A 26987-nucleotide genomic window follows, 5' to 3' on the forward strand; every position below is an offset into this window, starting at 1 on the left:
TAAAATCCTGCCTCTCTCTATTGGCTGAACAGGGAATCTGAAGTTAGATGTCATTCACAACCATTTACACATTTCTACTTCATTGCTACTTGTTCTCAGTTCATTTTACTATACAGAATTATTGTGTGGAATAATGGAATAACAGGGCTTTTTAAGATAGTTCTCTGCTAGTGCTGGCTTGAGAATTTAATCTCTACTTATCTAATTCTTGGGCTTTCCTCACCACTTGTTCTCAGAGAATCTGGGGCTCTGACGGATGAATTAGAACAGTATCCCAACATGTATAGTATTAACATGTATAGTAAATTGCATAGAGCATCTGCTCTTTGCTTCTGCACTTCTGCTTTTCTGTTGGGATTTTTTGTTTGTTTGGTTGGGTTTTAGTACTATGTCATTTGGGTAGGAGGAAGATCCTTGTGATCTAATAGCAATCAGATTTTAGGGGCAATTTGCTAAATAATTCTGCTGCTAGCAAAATAAATCCCTGATTGCAGAACAAGGCAGTACGTAAGCTGTCAGGTCCTTTTGAAAACTTCAAATAATGCTGTGCAAGTATGAAGCTGCAATTACCTAGTATATGAAGACATTAATACCAGTTTAAGTACTGTGGATTAACTAATTTATTTTTCCCCCAGTAGACTATACTTCCAGATATTAACAGTATTTTCTCATGTGTTTGTTGTGTCTTGAAATGAGGATGGCAGCCTTATGCAAGAAGTTCAACTTATAGTCTACACAGCCCCTAAACATTGAGGGATACCTCTGTAATCAGTAAGAGGGAGCAACCACAGATTTCATTGGAGATAGTTATGAAGTATGTAGTCATTGGTTTGTTTATTATGGGTTTCTAATTCCTACTCCTTCTCCCCTGTTGTGGCTTACTGCCACATCCAGACGATTGATGTTGGTGCCTGTCTCATCTGGGGAGCATACAGTCACATTTCAGGTAATATAAACCCAGGAAGTACCAAGACTCTCTTATTATTATTATTACTACGACACTTTCTGCCAAGTTCAAAGATCAGAGTTGTAAAAGTAGGCATACTTTCTGGATGTTAACTAAAGCCTGTGTGTCTTTGTCTTCTGGCCAGCAAAGATAGATGGGTTATTAGTAGGCAACAGTTGGCATTTTTTTGTTAATGTTGTTAATGATAGATAAGCTATGTATAATGTCACTAAATGTTCTACTTTGATATTCAAGAAGAAGGATCCTGCTTTTTTTTTTGGACATTGTATTACTAGGGAATAATGAAGCTCAACTTTGATTGGCTTTTTGCAAGCTCTGGATGGAAAGTCACATGTGGCAAGCAAGTATGTTTCAGTTTAAGCTTTGTTTCTTTCAATATAGATACTAAGGACATTTTCTGTAAAGAACATTGGCTTATTTTAGTTTTTGATCTCTGTTCTAAATTGAAATTTTAGAAAGCCTCTTTTTCTGAAAACAAAGTAATATGGTGAGCCTCTATATGAAAGACTGGAATACAGCAAAATGTGCTCTTTCTCTGTCTTTGCAAATACCTTGCAGAGTAGTGTGTCCTGATATTTTGTGGACTTTGGGGAGGAAGAGTGTTTTTCACAGAGATTAGAAAAAAATACTGTGCTCACTATAATACCTCTCACGAGATTGCTGGAAAAACAACAAAGCTTTCTCAGGAACCTTTATCTGAAAAATAAATCTGTGCAGACAACTTATTTCAGCGGCAGATGTCCATTGCTAAGCTTTACAAATTAAGGGCAGTTCTGTGGGGAATCCCTAGATCCAGTCTTCCACTTGTTGTAGTCAATAATTGTTATGGACAATAAACTGTGCCTTTTATCTCTATTTTTCAGTAGTCAAACATTCTGTTTACTGAAAAATAAATAGTTTTTCATTTATTAATTTTAGCAATTGAATCAATACTTTTCTCTGTTGAGTGTCTGCTATTATCTTATCATCAATAACTGGAATCCAGTAATTGCAAACACATTTGTAAATATTATATATATGTCTTATAAACCTGAAGTGAAAAACTTCTCTGGGATTTTTGTTGGTGTTTTTTTTCTTTCTTTCTTTAGCAAACAGCAGGTTAGAAAGTATAAATCAGATTTTGCATGGATTGGCTTGCTCTACTCCCATAGCAGAGTGAAGTAATGGAAATATGAAATACTTTGCTTTCTGGCAGAACTGCATATCAATTTACAGCCTTATGTGTGCCTGAAAAACCCCAAAGCATCTTAAATGTGACTTGGAAAGAGTTCCTTTAATGTTGTTGTACCCTTCATTGCCTCTTCCTCACCTTTTTTTCCTTTTTTTTTTTTTTTTACCCCATCTTACAGTAAGGAAAGCCTGAAAGATTTTTGTTGATAAGGCTGTTTTTTAAGGACTAGGAAGATATTCTGGTTGTTCCTGACTAGGAAATATCAAGTCAGTTCTTGTTTTTCCTTTGCTTGAAGAGATCAGAAGTGTGAACTTATTTGTGATGGAAGCTGCATTGCTGTATCTAAGCCTATTAGAAACACTGTGGTTGAAATATCTCTGGAGGTCAGAGGTTTATTAGCTTTCATCTTAGGATCTGCAGTTTGAGTGCAAGTGTGCTTATTTTAGGTTGTCACCATAGAAAACCACTGATTTGGTGTGGCTCTGGACTCATGTGTTGGCCTGTGGGCAATAAGATCTTATCCTGTATTACTTCAGTCTTCTCTATCTGAAAAACTATGTTTTGCTTCGTAAAATGTTATTGCAATAAATGGATAAAAGAGTAGAAAATGTAGATCTACACACTCAAATGACTTAGCTCTGAAAATAGATTATTCATTAAGATTTACTGAATATTTAAAAGGAAAAAAGCAAAATTGCTTCCGAGATACATCATCAAGAGATCAGATTTAAAGAGCTGGAATATAAGTATTCTAAAAATTCTGTACTGATGATGTCTCAACTGAAGTAACGTGCCCAATCTAGGGTACTACATTTTAAACAAAATGTAGAAGAACTGAAAAGGTTCCAGGGTATGCAGCAAAAAAAAAGTTTGGAGAATGTAGCCTTACAGGAAAATTTGAAACAGCTTGGTTTATTTAGTTCAGGACAGAGAAGAATGAAGAGAGACTAATAATAATATGAAGTACTTAGCAGTTAAAAAAAAAAAAAAAAAAAGCCCAGACAGACAGTAATTGATTATTTTCAATGTCTGCTAGATTTAGATTAAGACTGAGATGCTTAATTTTCTCTGGACATGAAAGTAACTGCAGATGCAGGAATGAGCTTTAATATTTAGGTTGCAGTTTTAACTAAGTAGATAAGAGCAAGGGTTACATGACTCCTGCCATGTAGCCCATTACTCAGTTGAAGCTGTTATTAGAATAGCTACAGAACTTGATCTTGGAATCCATCTGTTGGAAGGAGAGTGGAGGTCTCCGAGTGCCACGACACAGCTTCCTTTTGCCCTTATTGCAGACTGTTACTCAGCCATTGTCCTCAAGTCTTCTGCCCAATGGAATAAGCTGGCAAGATTTTCACTAAAGGTTTAGGATAGGTGCTAAGAAAAGCTCTTAGACTATAAGCATAGCTGATTTCTGCATTAGCTACCTAGACAGGTCTTTAACCCTGTCACTGGAGAGATTTAGAAACCACATTAGACATAGGTCACAAATAGCCTAGATTTATATTACCTAGTCTCGGAAAAGGTAGATGGAGTTGCTGATTCTCCTTTGGTTGCCTTAAAATAATTCCTAAGAATTGTTTAAAAAATACTTCTGCACATCCAAAATATTCTTTCTGTTCTAAACTTATATTACTCAAATGGTTTTGGCTCTGATTTCCTCTGATGGCCAAAGTGCACTGCAGAAAGTTAGGGTGGACCCTTGAATGAATTCGCTGAATGTTCTCTCTGTGAGAGAGAAAGTGTAAACATGCAACTGTATTATCCTCCGTACTGAAGGGCAGCACTGTGATGGGAGCTGCATTTGCAGTCATGATATTTGCAAAATGGAACACTTGTGTGTGGATTTGGGAATAAGAAGCTTCAGAAATGTCTGTAGCAAGCATGTATGCCAGCAGGATAACGGGTAGTGTCTCTTCATATATACGCTATGTGCTCATTTCAGTGCTTGTTTCTGAAAGTGTGTAGCATTTCTTCTTTCTTCAGCATTTTCTCAACTCTCTTCCTTCTTCCTACTCAGTAATTTAAAAATGATATGTGATAGTTAACAAGGTACTTCCACTTTTCTAAGTTAGATAACGGATGTAATGTTTAACTGTTGTCTTCTAGGGCAGATTGGAAGCTAAAAAAAATGTATTTGCCATGTTTTTAACACATTTAAGTTATCAGTGGCAGTGTATAGCTTGGCCAGTTCTAAAACTGATGGTGAATTGTATTTCTGGATACATACCGGGTATTCTGAGATCTTAAAATATAGTCAGTCATTTGTAGCTATTTTGTGTATTTCTTTGCAGAAAGCTTACTCATGTTGAACTGACTGTAACTGCACCATAACTCGAATGTTGTACTAATCAAGACCTAGCAATGGAGAATGGAATACTTTAAAGTGGCTACATCAAGATCTTACTATCTCAAACACTCAGCCTTAAATCGTGACTTCAGAATATACATACACAAAATATAAACAAACTTACATTCTTCTACGTAAAGTCTTAATATATATTCCAAAGAATATATATTTACATTAAAGAAAAAGTGAAAAGCAAAAAAAAAAAAAAAAGCAGTAATTACTGTTAAATCAATCCTATTTAGATTCCAGGCTTTTTAACTGAAGTGAGGGCTTTATTTTCAAGAAATCGAAGACAGAAGTAACTCAAGCCAAGGAACTATCAAATGGCTCTTTTTCCTCAGGAGTCCCATGCTTTCTGACCGGGGCCAAATGATCTCTGTGGTATTTAGCAGTAATTGCAGCATAGGCACAACCATAAACAGCAGCTGCCAACATCATTAGACACACAATTCCACAGACAACTCCAGTTATTACTACAGTGGCAATTGCATGACGCAAACTAACAGGCCTTGGCTTTGGTTTGGGTTCGCAGTTTGAACGGCTGTTTTCCCCGTGTTCATTGTGATGAGCATGCTTCAGAGAACTTCTGTGCTCAAAGCTATTGTGGTGAATGCTAGCCAGATGAACGTGAGCTGTTGTTAGAGGGCATGCCCCAAACAGCTCATAGGGAACTTTGAGGAGGTCCTTTCCTTTCCGAATCCCTGGCGTTGAGCAGATAATTCCATCACTTATTCCTCCTGGAAAAAAAAAAAAAAAACAGATTTATGGTCTTAAGGTTTGGTGGTTTCTGAATTATCTTGATGTAAAATTAACAGAAACCTGAAGTAAATTTATCGTCATCTTTGACTTTATACTTTTAAAGATTTATAACTATATTTTTAAGATCTTTTTCCAGTTAGATCAATGGTGAGATTATTACGCTTTAACACTCATATAAGAGAGCATTTGCAAGAAGCAATTAATCAGGAATTAAGTTATCTATGACTTTATGGATGTAAAAGTAAAAAACAACAGTGGAATAAAACTAAGTCACGGATGAAAACAAAGAGGTATTGTTAACAGCAAATTAATTCCATTCAAATTCATACCTTTGCTTCTTTTTATAAAGAGAAATGGAAAAAATATACTTAGTAAAGATTTCCCACTTGATTGAAATAGTCTGTGAAATAGTCATTGTTCTGACACCATATGCTAACTATAATGAAGCAATGAAAAAGCTCAGTAAATTCTATGTATACGTGAGCAATTTTTTGAAGCAAAGCTCATGGTAAGAAAATATACAGACAGAGATCTAAAGAAGTTAAGATTAATCAATCTATTACCCTGCTGAAATGGTAAATTGCATGATAGCTTAGAGCGAGCTTCTGCTCTCTCCCAAAGGACGTTTTTAGTGTAATGGGAAGTGAAGTAGGAAGCCTCAGTCCTGGTAAATCACACAGTTGTTCCTCAGCGTGTAGAGGAACACACAATGAGCATAACCTTTAGGTTTCTAATTAGTCCATACCGCATGACTTTGGGGGTGTAGCATGTCAAGGAGCCAAGAAGACCAAAACCAATGTTTGCATCTTTTTTAAAAATAACTAATCAAATCAGCTGAATTGTCTTCCTCTTCTCTAACCAAAATAAACCACCTTCCAGCTAAAGCCAGGCATAGAAATTTTCATCCTGAAAAGACTTTGTCTGAGAAAGTAGTGAATACAGATGGACCCAAACTGACATCTGGAGACTACTCCAGAAATATTGATGATATTCCAAGACAGATATGAGCATAGCACCTTGTCTCTTGATCTTTAATAGCCAAACCCAAAGTGTGGTTCCACACACCTTTAATGTGTTAGTTCGAATGTGGATATAGACAAAACTCCAAATCCTGCAACTGTGATCCTTCTATGATTTTGAGTAACAAAATATGTGTGCTTGGAATAGAAGACTGGAGTCTCACCTGAGCTGAAGCATTCTCTGTAATTATTTACAAGTATGCATCAAATGTCAATTGCCTGAGCTGGATTCAGCTAAAAATACTGAAATCTTTTAGAGTTATATTGGACACCACAGTCAATCCTTTAAATTCAGACAGTGCTCCATCTGTAACAAGGACTTGCAAGAAGTATTTGTAAACCCACAGTACTATTTCATCGTAAGTATACAATATAATTAATGGGAAAGATTAATGTGCAACGTACCTAAATGTTCTTCATGTGATTCACACAAGTAATTTTAGGGAAATATAAACACAAAAAGAGAACATAGTATTTGGGCTTCCTTTAAAACTTGTTGCTAAAATGAATTTGTAAGTTCCATATCACTTCATTTAAGTAATCTCTGCAGCATTCAGAAAGATGGAAGGGCATCACTGAATTTCTAAACAGTGTTGGTCTTTGAAATAAATGACAATATTTATGCTGCTGGCAAAGTAATTAAGATAATCTGATATGTTTATCTTGGATCATTACATTCTTCTGGACAGATAAGCCAGACCCCCTGAAGTTTGTTGTAGGTAATGCTTCCAGCATAATGCAGCTAACACCCTGGGATAGAATAATACTTTACTAATCCAAAATATTAAGATTTTAAACCTGAGAGGAGTTCAGCCCTTTGTCTTTTCTAAGAGGTTGCTTCTGGCAGTGGCTTTACCTCACCTGGAGACTATTCCTGTATCAATTGTGTCCCTACATAGTCAGTACAGTTTTCGAGCTGGCCGTAGAGTTCTGATGCCTGAAAATGGCAGTCCATTCAATCACAGGCAACATGGACCATCTTCACATACGCTGTGTTGCAACATGCTCCATGCCACTTCCATATACAGATAGGTAATCAGTAGTTTGATCACATGCAAACATCGAAGCCTGATTTAGAGAAAAGCAAATTGCCCTGCTGTTCTGAATTCTCAGAGTCTGAACATACCTTCCATGAGAAAGAAATTAATTTCCTTTAATACTTAATTTCTTTAGAATTAAATAATATTCTCTTTTCTACAGCATAACTCATGAATATATTTAATAGCAGGTGTGACAAAAATATGAGGCTACTTTTATTTATAAAATCCACTTTTCCCCATGTGATGGCATTACGTATTTCTGTCAGGAAATTGTCAATTAATTTAGTACCTCTTCTGGTTAACAACAAATCAGGAAGCAATACTAGTCAAGAGTCCAAGGTGTAACATACATTTTTAGGTAAAGTAATCTTAAACTATTAAAGAGCTACTAAGTGATAATTTATAGAGGAATTAGAATCCTGAGTTCTCTAAAGTTAAATCACTATTGATATGTCTTGATGTTTACCCTCATGCATCAGGTAAAAAGCTTTTAAACAGCAGGTTGGTTTCTAGGAAAAATACCTTGGTAGAATTAAAGTCAGTGTATGTGCACAAGTATACTTGTTATATATGGATAGATATGAATATATATGCATACACACACTACACACATGTATTTCCAGAAGTATCTGTACATACTATATGGTTCTATGTGTATGCGTTCTCTCTCTTTGTGCTAACGTAAAGTTCCTCTATGATTCCAGTTTGCCACCTGTATTTATGAAAGCACCTATATTCTGATGTGTGCATAAGAATACATTTTAGTGTGCTTATTTGAAGGGGTGATCTAAGGTGTGGGGTAGATTGTTAAGCCATAGTTGTGAAGATCAATTAGATGCTGGTTAAGTGTTCTCATGTGCATTGTATGTAATGAGAAGAATTCCTTACCTCTGTACAAAAAGCTCTCCAGCCACAGTTTCAGGCCAAAGACATTACAATTACATTGCCAGGGATTATCTTTGAAATGAACCACTTTCAGGTTTGGAAGTGACTCCAGGAGAACTCTTTCCATTTTCTGAAGTTTGTTATGCTTCACAGACAGCAATGTTATATTCCCTGTGCTGTTTCCAAAAGTCTCAGGCAAACGTATAATGCTGTTGGATGACAAGTCCAGTTCTTTTAGGCGTGGGAGGAAACTGAAAGTCTTGTTTTCTATATAATGAATCAAATTTCTGGTTAGGTTTAGAACCTGTAGATACCGTAATTTTTGGAAAGCACCTGGTGCCAAGCTTGAGAGAGAATTATTAGACAAGTCTAAGATTTTGAGCAACGGTGTTCCAGTGAATGCATTTTGGTTGATTCTCCAAATACGATTATTCTGCAACTGTAGTATCTGAATTTCAGAAGGTAAGCGGGCAGGAATTTCAGTAAATCCTCTATTCTTGCAGTCTGCAGTCTTTGAAGCTGTATAGCATAGGCATTTGTCATGACATCCATGAGCTGCATATGTTAACAAGATGACACTCAGCACCAAAATCCAGTTACCTGTATCACAAGTGAAACAAGATTTAAGATTAGTTTAAAATGTTTGTCTTTTGTCTATATACAAGTCATTAACATGGGCGAAGAATATACAGCTCCATAATAAACATTAATGTAGATAGTTCACTACTTTTACAATACATTAGTAAATTACAGATAGTATTGAAGTACTTTTATAAGGCAGAATGAAGTTAGTGCTTCCATGGTCTTAAAATGAAGTACTTCCCATGGCTTTATCTTAAGTACAAGTGGTTTTCAGGAGGATTTGCCATCAGCAGAGCAGTGATGTTTGAAGGAAATGCAACAGAGTTTCTAAAATTATTAAATGGGATTGTTTCTGTTTCTGCGGTAGTTAACAACTTTGAGCCATCTTGTGTCAGAAGAATTGCAAGTAGAACTTTCATTTGTCTGTTTTTACCAATTGTACTACCTAAAAAGAATTAAGTTAACATGCCATCAAAATAATGACAAGCTTCAAAAGACATTGCTATAAAAAGTTAACAGTACTTTTTCAGCAATCCACATTCTGTTTGTTCTTTAAAATATGGATGTTTATACTTATTGCTTTAATTTCCTTATCTGAATGCCAGCTGTTCCTCCCATTGATACAAGTTTCTACACAATCAGCAAACATTTTTCAAGGAGCTGTTAAAAAGATAAATGAGTTGACAGGAGTACTTAGTAATATTTAGTATTTATAATTATCTTCTGCTCCCTGATGTTCAGGTCAGTTTTTACCTTTCATATCTTGCTAATGATCTTACTTTGAAAACAAGGTGCCACTTAAAGCTATGTTCATATGCACAGCATGAAATTAAAAATGATCAAATGATGTTGAATAATTAGATTTTCTTTGTCTAAAGAAAGTCAGAATGATAAATCCTTCTGTAACATTGTTTTTGAGATGCCTTAAATTATTTTTACTATTTCCTATTTAAAAATGAAAAGCATTTTAGTTAGTTACTGCTTGAAACCTTTGGAAATTAAAGGACATACTGCTTATTGACTTACAGAGATCAACATTAATTAGTAACAGGGAATACCATATTAAAGGAATAACAGTGTATGATTATAACATTGAATATGACAAATTTATAAATGAAAGTTTTATTTTGAGACTACGGTTTGTCACAAAATACTCATTAATTTTCACTCAAAAATGAAATTGTATTTATATTAAAATTATACATAATCTTCTGCAATACTGAATTCAACATTGTAGAGTTCCCTTGAAAGGATTCAGCATTCTTGCATGCAAGGTAAGCAATACTTCCAGTTCATTACATTGTTCTGCAACAGTTGGCTTCAGAAACTCAGACACAGCTTCCAATGTAGAGTTAAAATAAACATTGCTTGGCAAGGAAATGCTTAGAGAACACAAAATTTTCATTATTAATCTGAATGTTTCAATATCTCACCTCTCATTCTGCTTTGCTTGATCTTCACCTCGCAGAAGACTCAGTCCAGTTTTCTGATGTGGAACAGTAACAAACACTTTGTTCTGATTCCCACTTCAAATCTGTAACGTGCTCATCAGTTTCCTTTCTCTGTGTGTGTGGTTTGTTTTTTTTTTTAAGATGGTATCTGTGGCTTGTGTATAAGTGCAACTATTTCTAGTAAGTTACTCCATCAGCCTTTTATTTTTTCTTTATCACAGTCGTCTGTCCGTCCCCCCCCCCCATTTATGACTCTCAGAGACTTACTCTGCCTCTTAATCAGTCAACAGGCCATGCAAAGAGTGTCTGTCAACTCTAACTGGACAGCTGTAACATACAAATAATGACCTGATAGCCTTGCCTTTTCAATTTATTTAATCTGCCTCAAATGCAAGGCACAAAAATAAAGCTGCCTTTTTAAATCCAGTATAGTTTCTGAATTCTGGTGGATTATTAGCTATGCTGTGTCAATTTTTGCAAGATCAGATGACTCTGAACATGGATTCTGATTATCCTGGACTGTGGCTGGAGGCAGTCGAGCGTATAATATCACTACGAATAGGCCTATGGGTTGATGACATGGTTTTGACAGCTCTTCTAAGCTTATTCATCTGACATCCATTAGTTGTGCTGACAGGATTTTCTTGCATGGGAACACAGGACTGGTGGCTCCTTCCATAAAAATGGCATACATACTGGTATGGTCATCAAGAATACTGAACAAATTTATTTATTTTCAAAGATATTGGAAAGAAATGGCAGATGATATTAGAATTGTACTTCATGTGTTCATATGGTGCCTTGACTTGTCTCTGTTACTTCTTCAGTATAACTCATTCATACTGTGCCACCTACAACAATAAATGGATTAATGACTTGTGACTATGAAGGAACTCAAAGGTGTTTAAAGGAATGAGAGATCTGGTATATAATAGAGTCTTTCAAGGCCATATGATCACTCTGTTAGCTGTCCTATGGAGAGGGAAGATGTGCAATCAAAAGCTTTCAGACATATTCTATACATAACATAGCTTTCTTGGGTTCAAATTCTGCATTTAGGTGCTCTTAAAAAGATTGTACAAAGGTCACTTTCTAGGGCAAAATTTATATGCTATAGGCAATGCTATGGAAGGAATCATAGAAAAGTGAAATCATCAGGTCCAAACTGCTGTTCAAAGCAGGGTCTTACAAGAGGTTATCCAGGGTCCTGTCAAGCTGAGACTCAGATATTTCCAGCAAGGGAGATTCCATCAGTTCTCTGAGCAACCTACTCCAATGTGTAACTGTTCTCAGCATTAATAATTTTGTCTTACATCCAGACAGAGTTTTCCTTGAAGCAACTTGTGTCCATCACCTCTTGTCCTGTCACCGTGCATCCACGTGAAGAAAGTAACCCCATCTTCTCCATAGCTACCTTCTGTTTACTGAAAGTCTGTGTTTAGATCTCTGGCACCCTCACCCACAGGAGAGAGCTGTAACTGTTATTATTATATGCTTTGCTGAATTGTTTCTGACATCAATCAAGATACCCAAAGGAACAGTAAATACTGAAGGAGAATGTAGAACAACTGACATTCGGTAAAGTAAGCATGACTTCATCTCGAGGATACTAGGATTATTGCTACAAATGGCAGACCATACTGTCCTTGACGCTCTTGATGAACGACACATCGTCCTGATACAGGATGAAAGTCTGCGATTTAGTGTAGAGGAACACTGTAGATGTAGATTACCTGGTACCATAGTCATACTAAATAACTCCAACTTTACAAAGGGAGAGGGACATAAGCTTAAAGATCAGCTGTAATGTGCTTTAATTTAGATGAATGTCAGGTTAAAGTGAAAAGCTTCTCTAATCTTTGTTGCACAATACACTTATTTGCTATTTCCTTTCCCAATCCATGTATGTGCACACATATGCAAACATATAAACAGACCTATCTTAAATAGTACCAGTGAATCATTTTAATGAGGACAGAACTAAATGTAAAAACGGCTATTATACTCTGCTTTGCTCTTTCAAAGAACAAATTTAGGTCAGGTACTTGTTGTTTGAGATGACATCCCTCTGTCATTGCAATAACTCATCCCTTGTATCAGTGATAGCCCTTGTCATTACTTTTGATTGTATTGCAGGAGATACTAGCTATTATGTTATTGTTCTCTGGTATGATAAGACTTTTTCACACTTTTAAATTCTCTTTCGTATCTAAAATTTTATTTTGGCTCATGAATTCAAAGGGTTTCTTTTTTGAGTTGTTTTTCCTTCTTAACTAATGTTTGCTGACCAGGTGGGCTGAAAAGCTCCCACAGCAGTTTGTGTCATCTAACAGAGGGCTTAAAGAATGTCTCTTAACTGCCTCTCTTATTTTAGGTAAGTCTTTGCTGCTATAATGGTATTATTTTTAGCATGCGCCATATTAAAGAGATCTTCATAGGACAAGGTCACTGAAAGTTAAGCACTGTGGGAGGTTCAGTTCCAACAATAATGCAGAGGTTGTTTTATGTACGCTGAATTGTGGTATAAGAAGTTAAAAATTACTTTTTTTAAAATCTTCATGCTGAGTTCAGATTTGGAAATGTATGATTAAATCTGTCAATTTGCTTTTTGTGTAGATGTGGCTATTTTTTCCTTATATTGAGAACCCTGAATGCACATGTTTTGTAAACAGAAGTTTCACCAACCTATAATCCATGTCCTATTCCCATTTATTAGTAATAATACTTTGGTTATGACAGAGAAGTCTGATGTGGTGAAAATTATAGTTGTGACACAGGTAGAGATTTGCCAGAAACAGAATAACCATGAAATCTACTCTACTTCTGGCCTTTTGAACAACCAGCATGATTCTTTTCAGTTGTCTGATGTGGTGCAGCAACTGTGTTATTGTGACTGCTTAGATTAACTTGTGCCTTGTTGTAACAGGATATGTTTCCCATTGCAAACAGCAAGACAGCACGATGAACTAATATCCTTTCCCTGTTGGCTGGTGGGGCAGTTCAGTGTTTGCTTTGCCAGCATTTTGTTGCAGCAGTTCCTGCCATCTGCTTTAAAGGAGTAGTATGTGTAAGAATCATCTCTTTTACGGAAGAACATTATGTTAATTAAACTCTAGCAGAAAGGAAACAATTTAAATATTTCAAATATTTAAAAGCTACAACATTTGGATTCCACTGCATTGTATATCAAGTCCAGACAGACATAATTATATAAAAAAGAGTTCCTAAGACCACAGCAGAAAATTCCTATACATTCTCTTTATTAGGTTTGTTTTCCTTATGCTTTTGAGTGGGAAGGTATTAGAACTTGCGACGCTTACAGGGAAATGACATGCGCTTTCTCCTTACTAACGTGTGTCTCCAGATTGGTAAAACAGCTAGGCTTTTGCCGAAGACCCTAAATGCAACTCCGGGCAATGCAGACTCCTCTTCATTTTGGTTCAGGACAAAAAATAATTCATATTTGTTAGTGAAACAGCCCATACCTCTGTTGTTAAAAGTCTCCCCCTTTAACTGGCACTTAAAAAAAAATACAGTACTGCATCATAGAGAAAGGTCTTATCCTTCCCCAGCTATGAGTCAGAACGCTGTGTAAACAAAGATGACAGGATGTAAGAAACCCTTGAATCCCTCATGCTTTTCTTTCTAGAAAGGCAGTCCTTGTACCCTAAAAGCTCAGGACCCTCTCAACTTTTGCCTGGCAGGGTACTAGGTTTTCAAAAGTTGACAAAAATTAGAGGAAGGCCCTGGATCCTACATCTGCCTACCTTTCACAAGAGAAGTATAAGCCCATGTATCAAACGAAATTTGGCTTGAGGAAGATTTATACCTTAAAGCGCTGTCCATATTTTCCAGAAAAGGTGGGTGTATGGATTTCTTCAGCCGTCTTATTGCTTAGGTAGAATAAGGGGAGAGTAATACCAGCTAGAGTTTAACAACATTGAATCTTGGTTATCACATCGCATAAGGAGACACATGACGTCTAAAAAGTTGTTCATGTCTGTCCTTGGCAGTTGTTATGAATTGTTTGGTGGTATCCCTTTAAGGTGAGAAACAGTATTTTGTAACTCTAAAAATGAGGAAACAGGCAGGAGTTGTGATTTTGTATTTTGGATCACTGACTTTGAGGGGGAGAGCCCAGTTTTCTTCTTTTCAGTGGCTTGTTTTGCCTTACTTAGATACATCTGGTACTTGTTTATACGATGCATAATTAATCTATGAAACGCATTGTTGGAAGTTATCCTTGGGCCAAAAGATTAGTAGGATTCATATATAATCTGGAGCCATAGTTACCTCATGGGGCAAAAAAATCATTTAGAAGGGATATAAACATTCACTCTTAAGGGCTTTAATCAACTACTAATGACAGGAGTTATGGAGAAAAACCTTTCCCTGTGGGCAGGGGGTTTTTCCATAATTATTATTTATGGGAATTTTTACACCTTCCTCTGACACCTCTAGAAGAGGCCAGTGTATGAGATGTAATAGTGGACTAGATGAACTGGAACATGCTGCATTCCAGGTGGAAATTTGTACTGGGGGAAGGGGTAGCTAGGCAGACTTACAGCCTGCTAGTTGCAGCAAGCTGCAAACTGGTGAGGTGTGTGCTGCTGTGTCAGGTGATATCACTGGGGCTGCTTATCTGAGCACCTTCTCAGTTTAGGTCAGAACTCTATTCATCTCCAGACCACTCTTCTGGTTTGGACTGGAAAATTCTTTTAACATCCATATCTAGGTCTTTGCTGGTAATCTATAGACAACTGTTTGGGTCAGTCCTTTGTCTGCATTTTTTTTTCACTTTGTTGCTCCACTGAAGTGGCACAACACTTTTCAGTCCATTAGGTAGGTCAGTCAGCAACTTGTTGTGATATTGTAACTAATACAATGTAGTTAGGAGTTGGTTTGGCTTGTACTCCTTTGCTTGGAAAATGCTCAAGGACCAGCCTTACAGTATGCTTTGATAGGTAGAAAAAATTTATTACAAGGGATGCAAGGCCTTCAGAATGGGGAGAAGCACAGGGAATAGAGATGCTGGGCTGCTTTATCTTAATTGCAAGTTAGATAAAGTTGCAGCAAGGGGCAGATTATGTGTCAGCAGAATATTTGTTCCATCACAAATAGCAGTGGGGGGGCAGAGGGGGCAGATTCAATTTCCAATAATTTCCTGACTAATGACAAACACCTGTTATATATGCTGAGCATCCATAGATAAATTGTATCTCCAGTATGATTAGAGTTAATTAATGAATTAATTTTGCCATTATTGTAAATAGAAAAATATATTGCTTGACATAAAGCTAACAGAAATGAAAGGAATAAAAACAGGAGCTAGAAAAATACATGTAAAAATAAGGACAAGTGTACATTCTGTTTTGTCTTGACATTTTAGCTGCTTTTTTGTCCGCTCTTAAACATGTTAAAATTGAGATCACTTACTATCATTCTAGATAGCTTATTCATTCTACACTGAAGGCAAAGTTCTTTTCTAAGCTTTTATGTAGTGTTTGTGTTTCCTTATTTTTATATTTAATAAGAATTTCTATTCATGGTCATAGCTCACCCTGGACTCAAACTTACGAACAAAGGGTTTTGAAATGTTCTCAGTGTATGAAGAAAGATTGTAAAGTGTAGTAAATGTTTCTTAAACTGCTGCTTACCAATTGTGCTACAAAATAGATCTCGTACTTCATTAATTCCTTTTGTGCTTTTAAGGCAAATCATAGTAGCTAGTAAAACTCACTGTTAAATGTTGGGAACTCCTGTATTTATGGGCTTAAAAGGACTCTTTTTCTGTTGCCCTAGTAGTCACTTGAACATGAGAACTTGCAGAAACTGGGATGACATGCTACAGTAAAAAATCAAACTTCTGTAATTCTTGCAACACTTTGGAAATAGCCATGGGAATTTTTTTCATCAATTTAAGCAAGGTACTAAATAGCATGACATTAAAATTATGCAGCTGATAAACACTAAATGTATAATTTTTGTTGATTTAAATGTCAGGATATACTTAAGTATTCTATTGAATCAGGACCAATGTGCTCAGTAGTTTTGGATTCAAGCTTTGATGGAATATTTCCCTTTGATGGAGTTTCTCTACAAGAGAAAAGCTTGAAGCCTGTAGCTCCTGACAGAATCTTAATTGTCTTGCAGCAGGTAAAGTATGGTGTACCATCTACCAACTACATTGTAACATGCATGACACCAAACTATAACCATCTTCAATACTGGTATGTAGCAGTTGTAACTAGCAACTGAATATCTGAATATGATAGATGAATAGAACATGGAACTTCAGTGTTCATTGCTTATGGGACCATTTTACAAGTGGAGTAAGGATATTGTAAACCTTTTTCCCTATGACTCCAATCAACAGGAATGAGCCAGATACCTGTACTTGCTGCTAATGTTCTTCATTTCAATAGCAGAGAAGTTTTACAAGGCAGGACATGGTTTGCTGCTTTTCTTGTTTCTTTTTCCTCTCTGGATTTCTGTGTGCTCCCAACTGCTTTAACTGCTACAGCATCAGGCACCAGAAGTCCTCTGTATATGACAACATCCCAGAGCACATGGCATGCTGTTACCCTTTTTTTCCCCCCTCTCCTATTTTTAACCTGTAAGTAGTTTTTAAACACCAAGCATGTTTTTAAAAAATACCTTTTTTGCCACATTATGTTTTAAATGATATGACAGGGTAACTCAGGTATATAGATAGACTTCTGATCCCTCAAGTTTAGCTAGTTGTGCTGTTTTCAGACATGATAAATCCTTGGGAAACTTAGCTAGTATAAAGGATAATGATGTTTCTGTTCAGAATTTCTAAAATCAGCTACTGAGAGGTCTTTTTCATTTAAAAAAAAAAAAAGAAAAAACTCTTTCAGAGGGAATTTTATTAATGAGAATTACAATACTGGAAAATCTGTTATAAATTAGCAAAGAACAGTAACAGTGTATCCAAATGGAACTGGTTGGATAATTAAATTCCTTTAATAGGTACTGAAATTTAAACCTCTTGATCCCTCTGACGTAAGCATAACTCTTAAAAGTCATGGAACTTGATTCTAAAAGTGTAATGTAGGAGAGAAATATTGGGATGATGATTAAGGATTTCAGAGACCCTGGGAGGAAATCTATGCAGGAGTAAAACAATAGGCATTTAAATAAAGAAAAAAAAAAAAACAAAACCACAACAAAAGATCCCCTCAAACCCAAAAGAACAAACCCCAAACCTGTAACTATGAATATAAAAAGGAGCTTTAATAAAACCTTGTTTATATAGGTGTGCAGTTTATATCAGCAGTAATAAAGCAACTTGACTGGGATAACCTAATGGCAAGTAAAGGACACTAAAGAATGAAATCTTTAAGGAACATCATGTTCTCACTATTCTTACACTCTTTTTTTACCTGTTCGTTATTATCTTGTCTGTTTTGACTGTATGTTCTTATAGAATCATAGAATCGTCTTCTGTATGTCTGTTTTGGTTTCCTATTTTCATGCTGAGAATCCCAAAAGGCCCTCATTCTATGGATTCTTTTCTCATCAATAGAATATGTTTTTTTCGATAATGATTACAATTTATAAAGTATCTGCAGTGTATAATAGTTGCCTTTTCTTGACTTTGTAAAAAGGAAAATTGTTTACTGAGATTTAATACAGCTGTTAGGAGGATTGTACCAAATGGCTGACATACTGTCTGCTAAGTAAGAAGGAAAGTGTTTTAGTAAGATTGGCATAAATGATGAAGTCCTGACAGTCATAATACTGAGCTATGCCTAGTTTTTGTTTGTACTAACCAAAGTTATCTGCAAGCTTTTAACTGTGGTTTCTGTTTTACTGACCCCTAAGATGTTGAAGGATGAACTTTCTGGGTCAAGCACAAGCATTAGTTGAGAGGATAACAAATTTATAACAACAGTTGGAATGCCTGTGGGCAAGTATAAAGAAAAAATACTCTATAAAACTAGATTATTAGCCATAGAGTTCAGGCAACATTTAAATGTTGATCTCATCTTTTTGTCTTCATTGTTTATGTCTGACTTCTGCTTCATCACCACCGAGAGATGCTGAAGTATATAGGTAATGTGTATTATCATTTAATACAATACCTTTTTATCCAAAGGCACTTCTATTTTAATACTATTTAATTTAGGGCATGATCTCAAAAGTTCCCAACCTAGTTGAGCTTCCTCTGTCCGTACAGCTGTATCTGACTTAGTCAAAAAGGGTGTATTTTGATCTTTATTTGCTTTCATTCCCTTCTGCAGTATGTTATTTTGGAACATAATAATGGCAGGGCTGACCTTGGTTACTCATGTTTTGGCTGAGACTTTTTGTCCTTTTCCCTTTTCAAAATGACAGTACGTTGCTTAGTGTCCATTTTCTCTCCATCTCTGTGTTTCAGCAGAGTTAGATGAGTTCAAAGAACAGTACTACCAGCTTCTCTGTTTCTTAAAGTACTCATTGAGAGAAGCAGGCTAACTGCTTTTAGAAGTTGAAGTTATGCATCATGTGCCTAGTTTAGTGAACCAGTAACTTCCATACCTCTGTTTTTTAGTGTCAGTAAGACCTTAAATAGGTTTTCCCTAGTTACTGCTACAAGCTTCCTTTCTATAAACCCTTTAGAAAGAAGAAAGAGCAGAGAGCTCGCCCTCTAATTTGTAGTTCATGATGATTTGGAGGTGTCATGTTCCAAACATGGGCACTTAAGTGAACATGTGTATGTTGTGCAACTGAAAGGAGCTGTAATACAGGCTTTTCCATGGAAATGAAACACTTTGTCTACTATGTGCCATCAGCTGGTCATACTTTTACACATTGTTGCTTTCTTAGCTTTGGAGTTAAGGGATACCTATTGTAGCAGAACAGTTCTGCAGACTTTCTTAAACTGAAAATGTGAAAACAGTTTTGAGAAAGAAGTAGACACCAATTTATCCGAAGGAGTCACTGCTTGATTCTCTGTAATACTTTGAACAGAACTTGGCTGAAATCAGTCATGCAGAACAACATTTCAGTTGCATTATAGTACAGTGCAGATTTACACTACGAAAGTCAAAAAACCTGCTTATCTCCAATCCTCTTCATTGTAGTGTCACTTTTGCTAAGGCATGTCTTGCAGCTTTAAATATTCCTAATTAAGATTTTGGGCCTGGTTCTTCTCCTAAAATGTTAGAGAAATATTCCATTGAACTCAGCAGAGATAAGATGAAGTACCCTTTCATCTACATACCGTTTGAACTGCGAGTATGGTACGACCTTTCTGTTTTTCTGAATAAGAATAGTATGAAACGGTGAACAAAATAGACCATTCAAAGATTCAAAACTTTTTTGACCTTTCTGGACAGATGATGGCACGTGTCAGACCTAGGTTTCTAGAGTTCTTGTGAAGCTAAATGTGAAAAAAAATCACTTCTGAAAGAGAGTAGCTGTTTGATTTTTATTGCTATTCATATAATATCTTTAAGATTGATAATTGTGGTAAATTATGATGAAAAAATAATTGTGGTGGACAAAAATAAGTCTTTTAATCAATATGCTGCTTCTCCACTGAAGGTATGAGACAACAAGAGAGAAGACTTAAGTAGACAATATTAGCCTTTAGAAGGAAAGCATTTATGAGTGGACTTCCTTTATTTCTACCAGTGTTGCAAGCAAAGGTGTAAAATCTGTAAATTGGAACTTAAAGTCATAATGGTCAGGAAAAAAAAGTATTTGTTGTGTTGTCTCTTTTTTCAGACTTTTAGGATTCAGACTTTCAGGATTCAGACTTTCAAGCTTTTCTCTGGAACCACAAATAAGAAACCACCTTTTTTTTGTTTGTGATCACCTTCTATTAGAGTTAGTATACACCCACCATATGATATTAGAAAGTACACTATTTGGGAGATTAAAAAAAAAAAAGCTACAGGCTATTTCTGCTATTTGTGGTTGTGGACTGAAAATTGATGAGGATATGCTTTGGAAAGGTTCATATTTTCTAACTTTTTATAAAGCAGTATGTCCAGTGTTTTTCAAGAGTGACCTTTGCTTCTGGATGGGAGGTTTCCCATTCTGTCTTACAGTTTTAAAGATCAAATCCTGCCATATTTTTCTCACCCAAGATTGCTTCATGCAAGTTGGCATGCCTCTTTCTGGATTGCACCCTAATCTGTAACATATGATTGTAAGAATACTTAACTATTTTTGCTTTCATTCATAGAATTCAAATGGCTTTTTGTAGAATGTGAAGTATGCTTCCTCCCATTTCACAAACAGGGAAATGGAGCACAGAAAAGTAAGGTGATTTGGTCACAATTGCACAAGAGGTAAACAGCAGAGAAGGAACAGACCCTAAGCCTTCTAGCTCCAGTTCAGTGCTTTAGCCACTGGACCACCCTGTCTTCACAGGCAGATGTTCTCTGGTGGAAGTTTCATGGAAATCCAGATGCTGTGGGATAATGTCCTTATGTAGGAAGACTGTAAAACAAGACCAATGTTGTCATTTAATAAAAGATTATTTCATAGATATAAGACCAGTTAACACATTTTAAGCAACGGCGATGCTGATGTTTCCTGCTTTTCAGAGATTAAGATGGGCTGAACAACAGAGGGTTTCCCATGGTAAAAGTACTGCTGTAAATGTTTCTTCTGGTAATGTAATTAGGAAGTATTGGCTCCAGTTAATGTAACTTAAACAAAACATGTTGTCCTCGGCAAACTTGTTAAACAGGCAAAGCCTTGTCTAAAAGGAAAACAGGGGCATATAGTGTTTCCGTGGAAACTTGGTTAAAATGCTGATTTGTGGATATGATCATAATCAGTACCACAATCTAATCTGACTGAATTAAATGAAAAAGAGTCTTAGTTATGAAGTCAGCACAGTATAAAAGTATCTCTACGCATGCAGAAGTCATAGTCTTCCATCCTTATAGATGTTTTCTAACTGCACATAAAAGCAGGGAATAAAGCGGGGAAATTTGTGTGGGACCCTTCTTGTTTTCCTTCTGTGGTCAGTTGTACCATTTTTAATACAAAAATCAAGATCAGAATTTAAAATAAATCTGTTTAAATATACTTTATTGAAGTTGTTTCTAGCTTACTGCATCTCTAATGTGTGTGTTTGACTTCCTTTTTTTAATGAAAGAGAAGGGCTTTTCCCTTAGGGTAGGGCCTATCAGCTCTGTACTCTGAAAGAATGGAGAAGATAATCTTTGCTTCCCTTATAGACATGCTGAGAAGATTTATTAATTCTGAATAAGATTCTGGCATCCTTGTTTGTAAAATAGCAGTAAAATGCAGAGTTGATTGAATTGACCCTATTAGAAAATTAATTATGTTTTATAAAATGTGTTCTTTCCAAGAGAACCTTTGTCATTTAGAAATGTCTACATTTTGGAAAATGGTATTTCAAAGTTATTTTGATGCCTGGGAATGCAGTAGAGACTTCAGAATAACGCTCTAATGTTTACTGAATGCAGTGCGAAATACGTGCTTCTGGAAATGCCATCAGTATCAGTCTACCTTTGGTACATGCCTTAACACCTATAAAAATCTGGCCTTTGGAAGGCTAACTTTCTTTGTAAGTCAATAATAGGTTTGCCTTTATATGACAACATAATTTCTGAAAATTATTGCCAAAAGTCCTTTTTTGAGTGGAGATTTGAGGACTTTTTGCATTCTCCAGAGCTCCATTCTGGAAAGTGCTAAGTATTCTTATCATATGCTGGGCATCCCTTAACTCTCACAGATTTCAATGGGCACTAGCAGTGCTCAACACCTTTCAGGCAGAAGCCCCAGCTGAATTTGCACCTATCTTACAACTTAGTAGAAATAGAAGCTATTTAGCATGATAAATCCTTAGTTTAATGGAATATCAAAGGCAGCTGCCTTTCAGCAAACCTTTCCAATTTATTTCAAAGCTATTCCATTAAAGAGGATTACAGCTGGTATCCATGATATTGATTTCCCTCAATAATTATTAATTTATGCTTCTAAAATATGCTTTATTGCTCTATTGACAGATAAATCCTACTAATCATTAGGATATAAATTGTAATATACTGCTTGTTGAAGCATCTGGATAATGGTTTATGCAATTTAAGCGTAGTACATTTGTACTTCTATTGTGGAAGTCATGTCAGCACTTACACTATTTCCAGAAATTAATAGCTCACCCAGAGAAGTTCACTTATGATCATAACTTGGCACACAGGTCTCAGGCAGTGATGACATTTTATTAAGAAATTTTAAATATCTGTTAGTGCCTTTTAATTTTATCAGTCTCAACATTTTTAAAAAGCCTTCTTTGTTGTTTTCTTGGACTATCCATTCAAAACATTTATTAATTATTTATTTGGCCATAAATTAGTCAATAGATTTTTCTTTGTATTTTGTGGCATTAAGGAGATCATTTCAACATTGTCTAATGAAGCAAATAAGCTTTTGGCTAATTTTCAGCAATATGAAGACCTCTCTCAATTTATGAATATTCACAAGATCAGACCTAAGCAAACATTTCTGCTGAAGAGTATATAGGCTTATGTAGCAATTCTGAAGATGTTAATTTGTTATTTTTCCTTAAATGTGGTAAGTAGACAAGTAAAATAGAAAGCTGTCATTCTATCCCTCAATCCCTGACCTGTTGGATGCACATTAGCTATCTTCCAGTTCACACACTTGAACTTCTTCAGATTAGATAAAGCAAAAATAAATTATTTTCCCCATATAGTTTATTCCTAAGAGGTATAATTAACATTTCTTGACAGGGTTTCAAAATGGTGGCAATAGAAGGTTCTCATGAAATAAAGTTAAGTAAATGTGAAAATGTTCATATTATGGCTGATGTTAATCCATGGTTTTAGAAACTGAATAAACTTCCAAGTGAGATGTTTATATGTAATATACTGAATACATCTTGAAAGATGGTATTTATTTTCTTTTACACATACCAAGTAGGAGAATATGAAAAGAAAGAAAACTTGTATTTCAATGTACTGGGAAATCTTTCAGTGTTCTTAATGCAAGATTACTTTCTGTTCCTGACATGGTTTAAATCTCTAGTTAAGGATATTCCAAGAATGCTAATTTGTAGTTTAAATACTAGCTCCTATTTTTGTTGAGCAAATAGGCAGCTGCATTCTTTTCTACACAGAGATTCGATAAAAATTAATTTTTGATTCAAAACTGAAAAAACAGGCAAACAAAGCTGCTTTTGCAGCTAATACTGTTCATGGAAAAGTATAATGTCCATATCATTTGCTATTACTGTCTTTTCAAATTGTTCAGTAAAAGACACAAACATAAATCAGGAGGGTTGCAAATCCACCAGTGCTACTTTCTTTGTATTTGCAACTACAGAATACTATGGAACTACTCAAGTCTATTTCAAACACATAAAAATGTGCACACTGAGTCTTTTGGGCACATACTTTCTTTTTGTATCTTTCTAAAACTATAGATTACCACCATGTGGTTAAACAGCAAAAAATAATTAAATAAAATAAAAATAAATTAAAAATAAAGTAGTGATCTTAGAGAAAGAAAAACATGAAGCCTATTCTGGAACATTACAATAAACATTTAACTTCTAAAACATCCAATAAGTATGGTATTGAAGGGCTGGAGAGTTGTATTCTTGATGAGGTATTTCTAATGTATTATTTGACTTCAAATAACATTACTCATATTTTTAGTAATGCAAAGTAATTTGCTAATCACAGTATAACACAAACAGTTTGTAGAGAATGTCACTATTATTGTTATAACCCAGTCAATAAGAGATCCAAGACTTATTTGCAAATTACGTGATTTGATAAAATGTTGCTGTTTTCTCGCTGTGTCCTAAATCTGGTTTGACTAATGAGATTTCACATATTCACAGACCTTGTACGCATGCAAGTACCCATGATGATAACTGGATAGAGCAACCAGTTGGTAGTCAGTGTGTCTGGGAGGTGGGAAGAGTTGAATTCTGTAAGTCTTTCCCCTCCGTGCTGAGATTGGTAGCAGTAGAATCTCTGTGTCTTGGCTTCTAGGTCAGTGGTAGGATAGAAGGCATTGAACTGTCACAGGAGAAACTGGACAGAGACCTCAAGAGTTTATTTTGCAGTGGATGCTGTAATATTTATCTTTAATGTCTCATCCAAAGTATCCTGTGTCTGGCAGTAGGACAACTTGTAGCCATTCTGCTATGATAGGATTTCCGTTTGGGAGGGATAAACTTCTTTGGAAATAAGAGTAATAGAAGCTTTGCCCATTTCTGAAACCAGCCTTTCTTATATGCTGAGATATGTAGATACGGACTTTTTTTGTCAACGTGATTAGGTAGTAGCCAGGATCAAGTCTGAAAAAAAGAAAATACTATCAAGATTGGAACGTGTTGTATTTTAGTTACAAGTGGAAGCAGAAAGGCTGACATATCCTAATAGAATCTGGTCACAGTCTCCATGAGTTCAGATAAGTATCCTAATTTCTGGATGTTTGTCTGAACTTTGAGCCTCTTAGGGTTCATTAATTGCAAACTTGAAACCACAGCCTTTTGGCTGACATGTGAAAGGTATATTGGCTGAGGTAGTCTAAACTAGGACCTCAGCTGTAAGAAGTAAAGCTTTTGTTGAGAACTTGACAAGTCATGGATCCTCCCTTAAGATTTATAAATGTGCTTACAAATATATACTGTTCTTATTTTTCGTTTCAGTTATGGGATGTACTTGAATATTGCCAAAAAATGAGCAAGAAAACCCTATAAAACTAAAAAATGGTTAGGGAGTTATTAAAATACCATCACTGCTTCATTATTTTAGTGTTACTGTGGTCAGATTTCAGTCTTCACATGCTTCCTGTACCATCAGAATTCAGAAATATTTGTCAGACTAGTGGCCATGCAGGGGGATGGTGGATGAAAGCTGAAGGCTCATAGGAACTCCTTATAAAAATTCTGCCACCAGCACAGTTTTTCTTTGTGATGGTGCTTTTCTTCTCTCTGCATGCTACTGAAGCATTCTGGAGACTAATAATACTACCCAGCCCACTTGTCTGACTTCCTGTCTCTCTCTTTCTGTCTTTCTGTCTGTCTGTCTGTCTGTCTTTGTAATGGAATGAACCAGGTGTCAGTAGGTGTCAGTTTTCTAAAAGTCACAGGGAGAATACTCCAGATGGGCTTAACCATGCCCCACCCCACCCCCTTCAAATTGTGCAGTCTAAACCATTATTTTATACTATCAATGTACTCCTTGTCTTTCCCAGGAACAAGGTATATATCTTTCCAGCAAAGTGCACTTAGTGTAATTTTGCATGCCAAGTGGTTACCTCCCTCCAGGCTTATGGGAGGGGTATTTTTCTTGGTTTTTTTGTGGTTTTTTAAAATTACAAATGGATTTGCAAGTAGCTCCCTTGAGCTGTGCTCCTGGTACACAAAGTTTATCATGGGGTAAATGAGTACATTTCTGTGGGAGCCTTTTGTTAGAGTGTTGGCAGCACATCAGCTACTATCTTGTAAAGTTTGAAATACAGCATAACTGTCTGAATGATAATTTACAGACAACCTGTTTCCCTCCAAGCTCCTCAGTGAAGCCTCCTGAAAAGGCAATGGACTTCCAGTCAACAGCATCTATATTTTTTTATGTTTTCACTCAATTTATATCCTTTTTGTGTTTCCTCCTGCTCCTGCTGCTACTTCATTAGTCCTCCAGAAGGAAGATATGTGTCAGGGAGTCAAAGGGAGTCTGGTTTATGATGATGTTCACAGACTGCCCTCCACAGTTCAGTTTGTCAGGGGTTGGCTGCAAACCAAGCCTTTCAGCTTTCCCTGGTGGTTTCAGTTTGGATGAACTTCGGCCTCCCAGCAATCATCATCCTGCTCCCTTTTCAGCTTGGCCTCACATCAAGTTCTCCTCCCTTTCTGCTTGAGCTTGGCCTCCAGGAAATACCAGTTGCCACTGCCTTCCCTGTATCTTGGGAGTTTCCATCCAGACAACTTCTTCCACCACTAATTTAAAAAATCTTCTGGAAGAAAATAGCAGGTTTGAGGTCTATGAGTGAAGAGGCAGAACTTCGACTTTCCATTGTCCATTTAAGAATTCACTCATTTACATGTTGCATCCCGATAGCTCTGATGAAGGAAGTATTCTTTGAGTTGCTAAAAACTTATGACATGTTATGACATATGAAAACTGTCTCCCATAACAAACTGATAATTATATAGGACTTACAAATGTATGTGTATGTCATTCCACTTATTTGATGATAAAAAGATAAAGGTAAGACACCAGTAATGATACAGGAATTTTTTCCTGAATATTATTTAGAACCCAAAACTATGTGATAATTTGCACTTTGAGATTTTTTGTATTTTACATTGTATCTAGGTAAATAAGACTCATTTTTGGAAAAATCAATCTATAAATGTTAATGAGACACTGTAGCTCAAATTTAAGTGGAAAAGGTAGGTGCACATTTGGATTTAATATTAAAATAACTGTAAAATATTAGAGTAATTTAAGGGTACCTAAATATACAATAGACACATTGTGGGGTTGGGCAAGAAGGTTTCATGTTGGAGAAACTACAAGAAAAGTTGTACAGAACATTAGAAATCTTCACTGAGTTAAATAACAAAATATAAAAAAAGCCCAAAACAATAAAACAACACATTGCAGAGGACAGTCGGTGAATAATAGCAGTATCTTATCCAAATGCATAATTGATCTGTTTGTTTGTTTTTTCTGGGGTAGGAACTATGCTTTATTATAAGAAAACCAGAAGAAAGTGCACAGCTACTCAATAGT

General features: G+C 35.9%; 2 protein-coding genes across 2 annotated transcripts in view; one reads left to right on the forward strand and one right to left on the reverse strand.

Moving 5' to 3' along the window:
- Positions 1-26987, forward strand: part of CACNA2D3 (calcium voltage-gated channel auxiliary subunit alpha2delta 3) — a 480096-nt gene that overhangs the window by 398451 nt on the left and 54658 nt on the right. The gene's annotated exons all lie outside the window — the stretch shown is intronic.
- Positions 4792-11967, reverse strand: LRTM1 (leucine rich repeat transmembrane protein 1). Its single transcript, XM_009491230.2, has 4 exons — positions 11958-11967; positions 8504-8791; positions 8195-8431; positions 4792-5225 (listed from the first exon to the last, which is right to left on the reverse strand). The coding sequence occupies exons 1-4, from the start codon at positions 11965-11967 to the stop codon at positions 4792-4794; spliced, it is 969 nt and encodes a 322-aa protein (XP_009489505.2).

This window comes from Pelecanus crispus, chromosome 7, assembly GCF_030463565.1.
Source record: "Pelecanus crispus isolate bPelCri1 chromosome 7, bPelCri1.pri, whole genome shotgun sequence".
Classification (NCBI taxonomy): Eukaryota; Metazoa; Chordata; class Aves; order Pelecaniformes; family Pelecanidae; genus Pelecanus; species Pelecanus crispus.

Bases quoted from the DNA above. Each gene is read 5' to 3' on its own strand.
- LRTM1 (XM_009491230.2), bottom strand. The intron at 8,432-8,503 runs ATCTACAGGTTC...GTTTCCTCCCAC, and splicing joins TGCTTTCCAAAAATTACGGT to GCCTAAAAGAACTGGACTTG. The intron at 5,226-8,194 runs GTAAGGAATTCT...TTTTTTTTCCAG, and splicing joins GGAGAGCTTTTTGTACAGAG to GAGGAATAAGTGATGGAATT.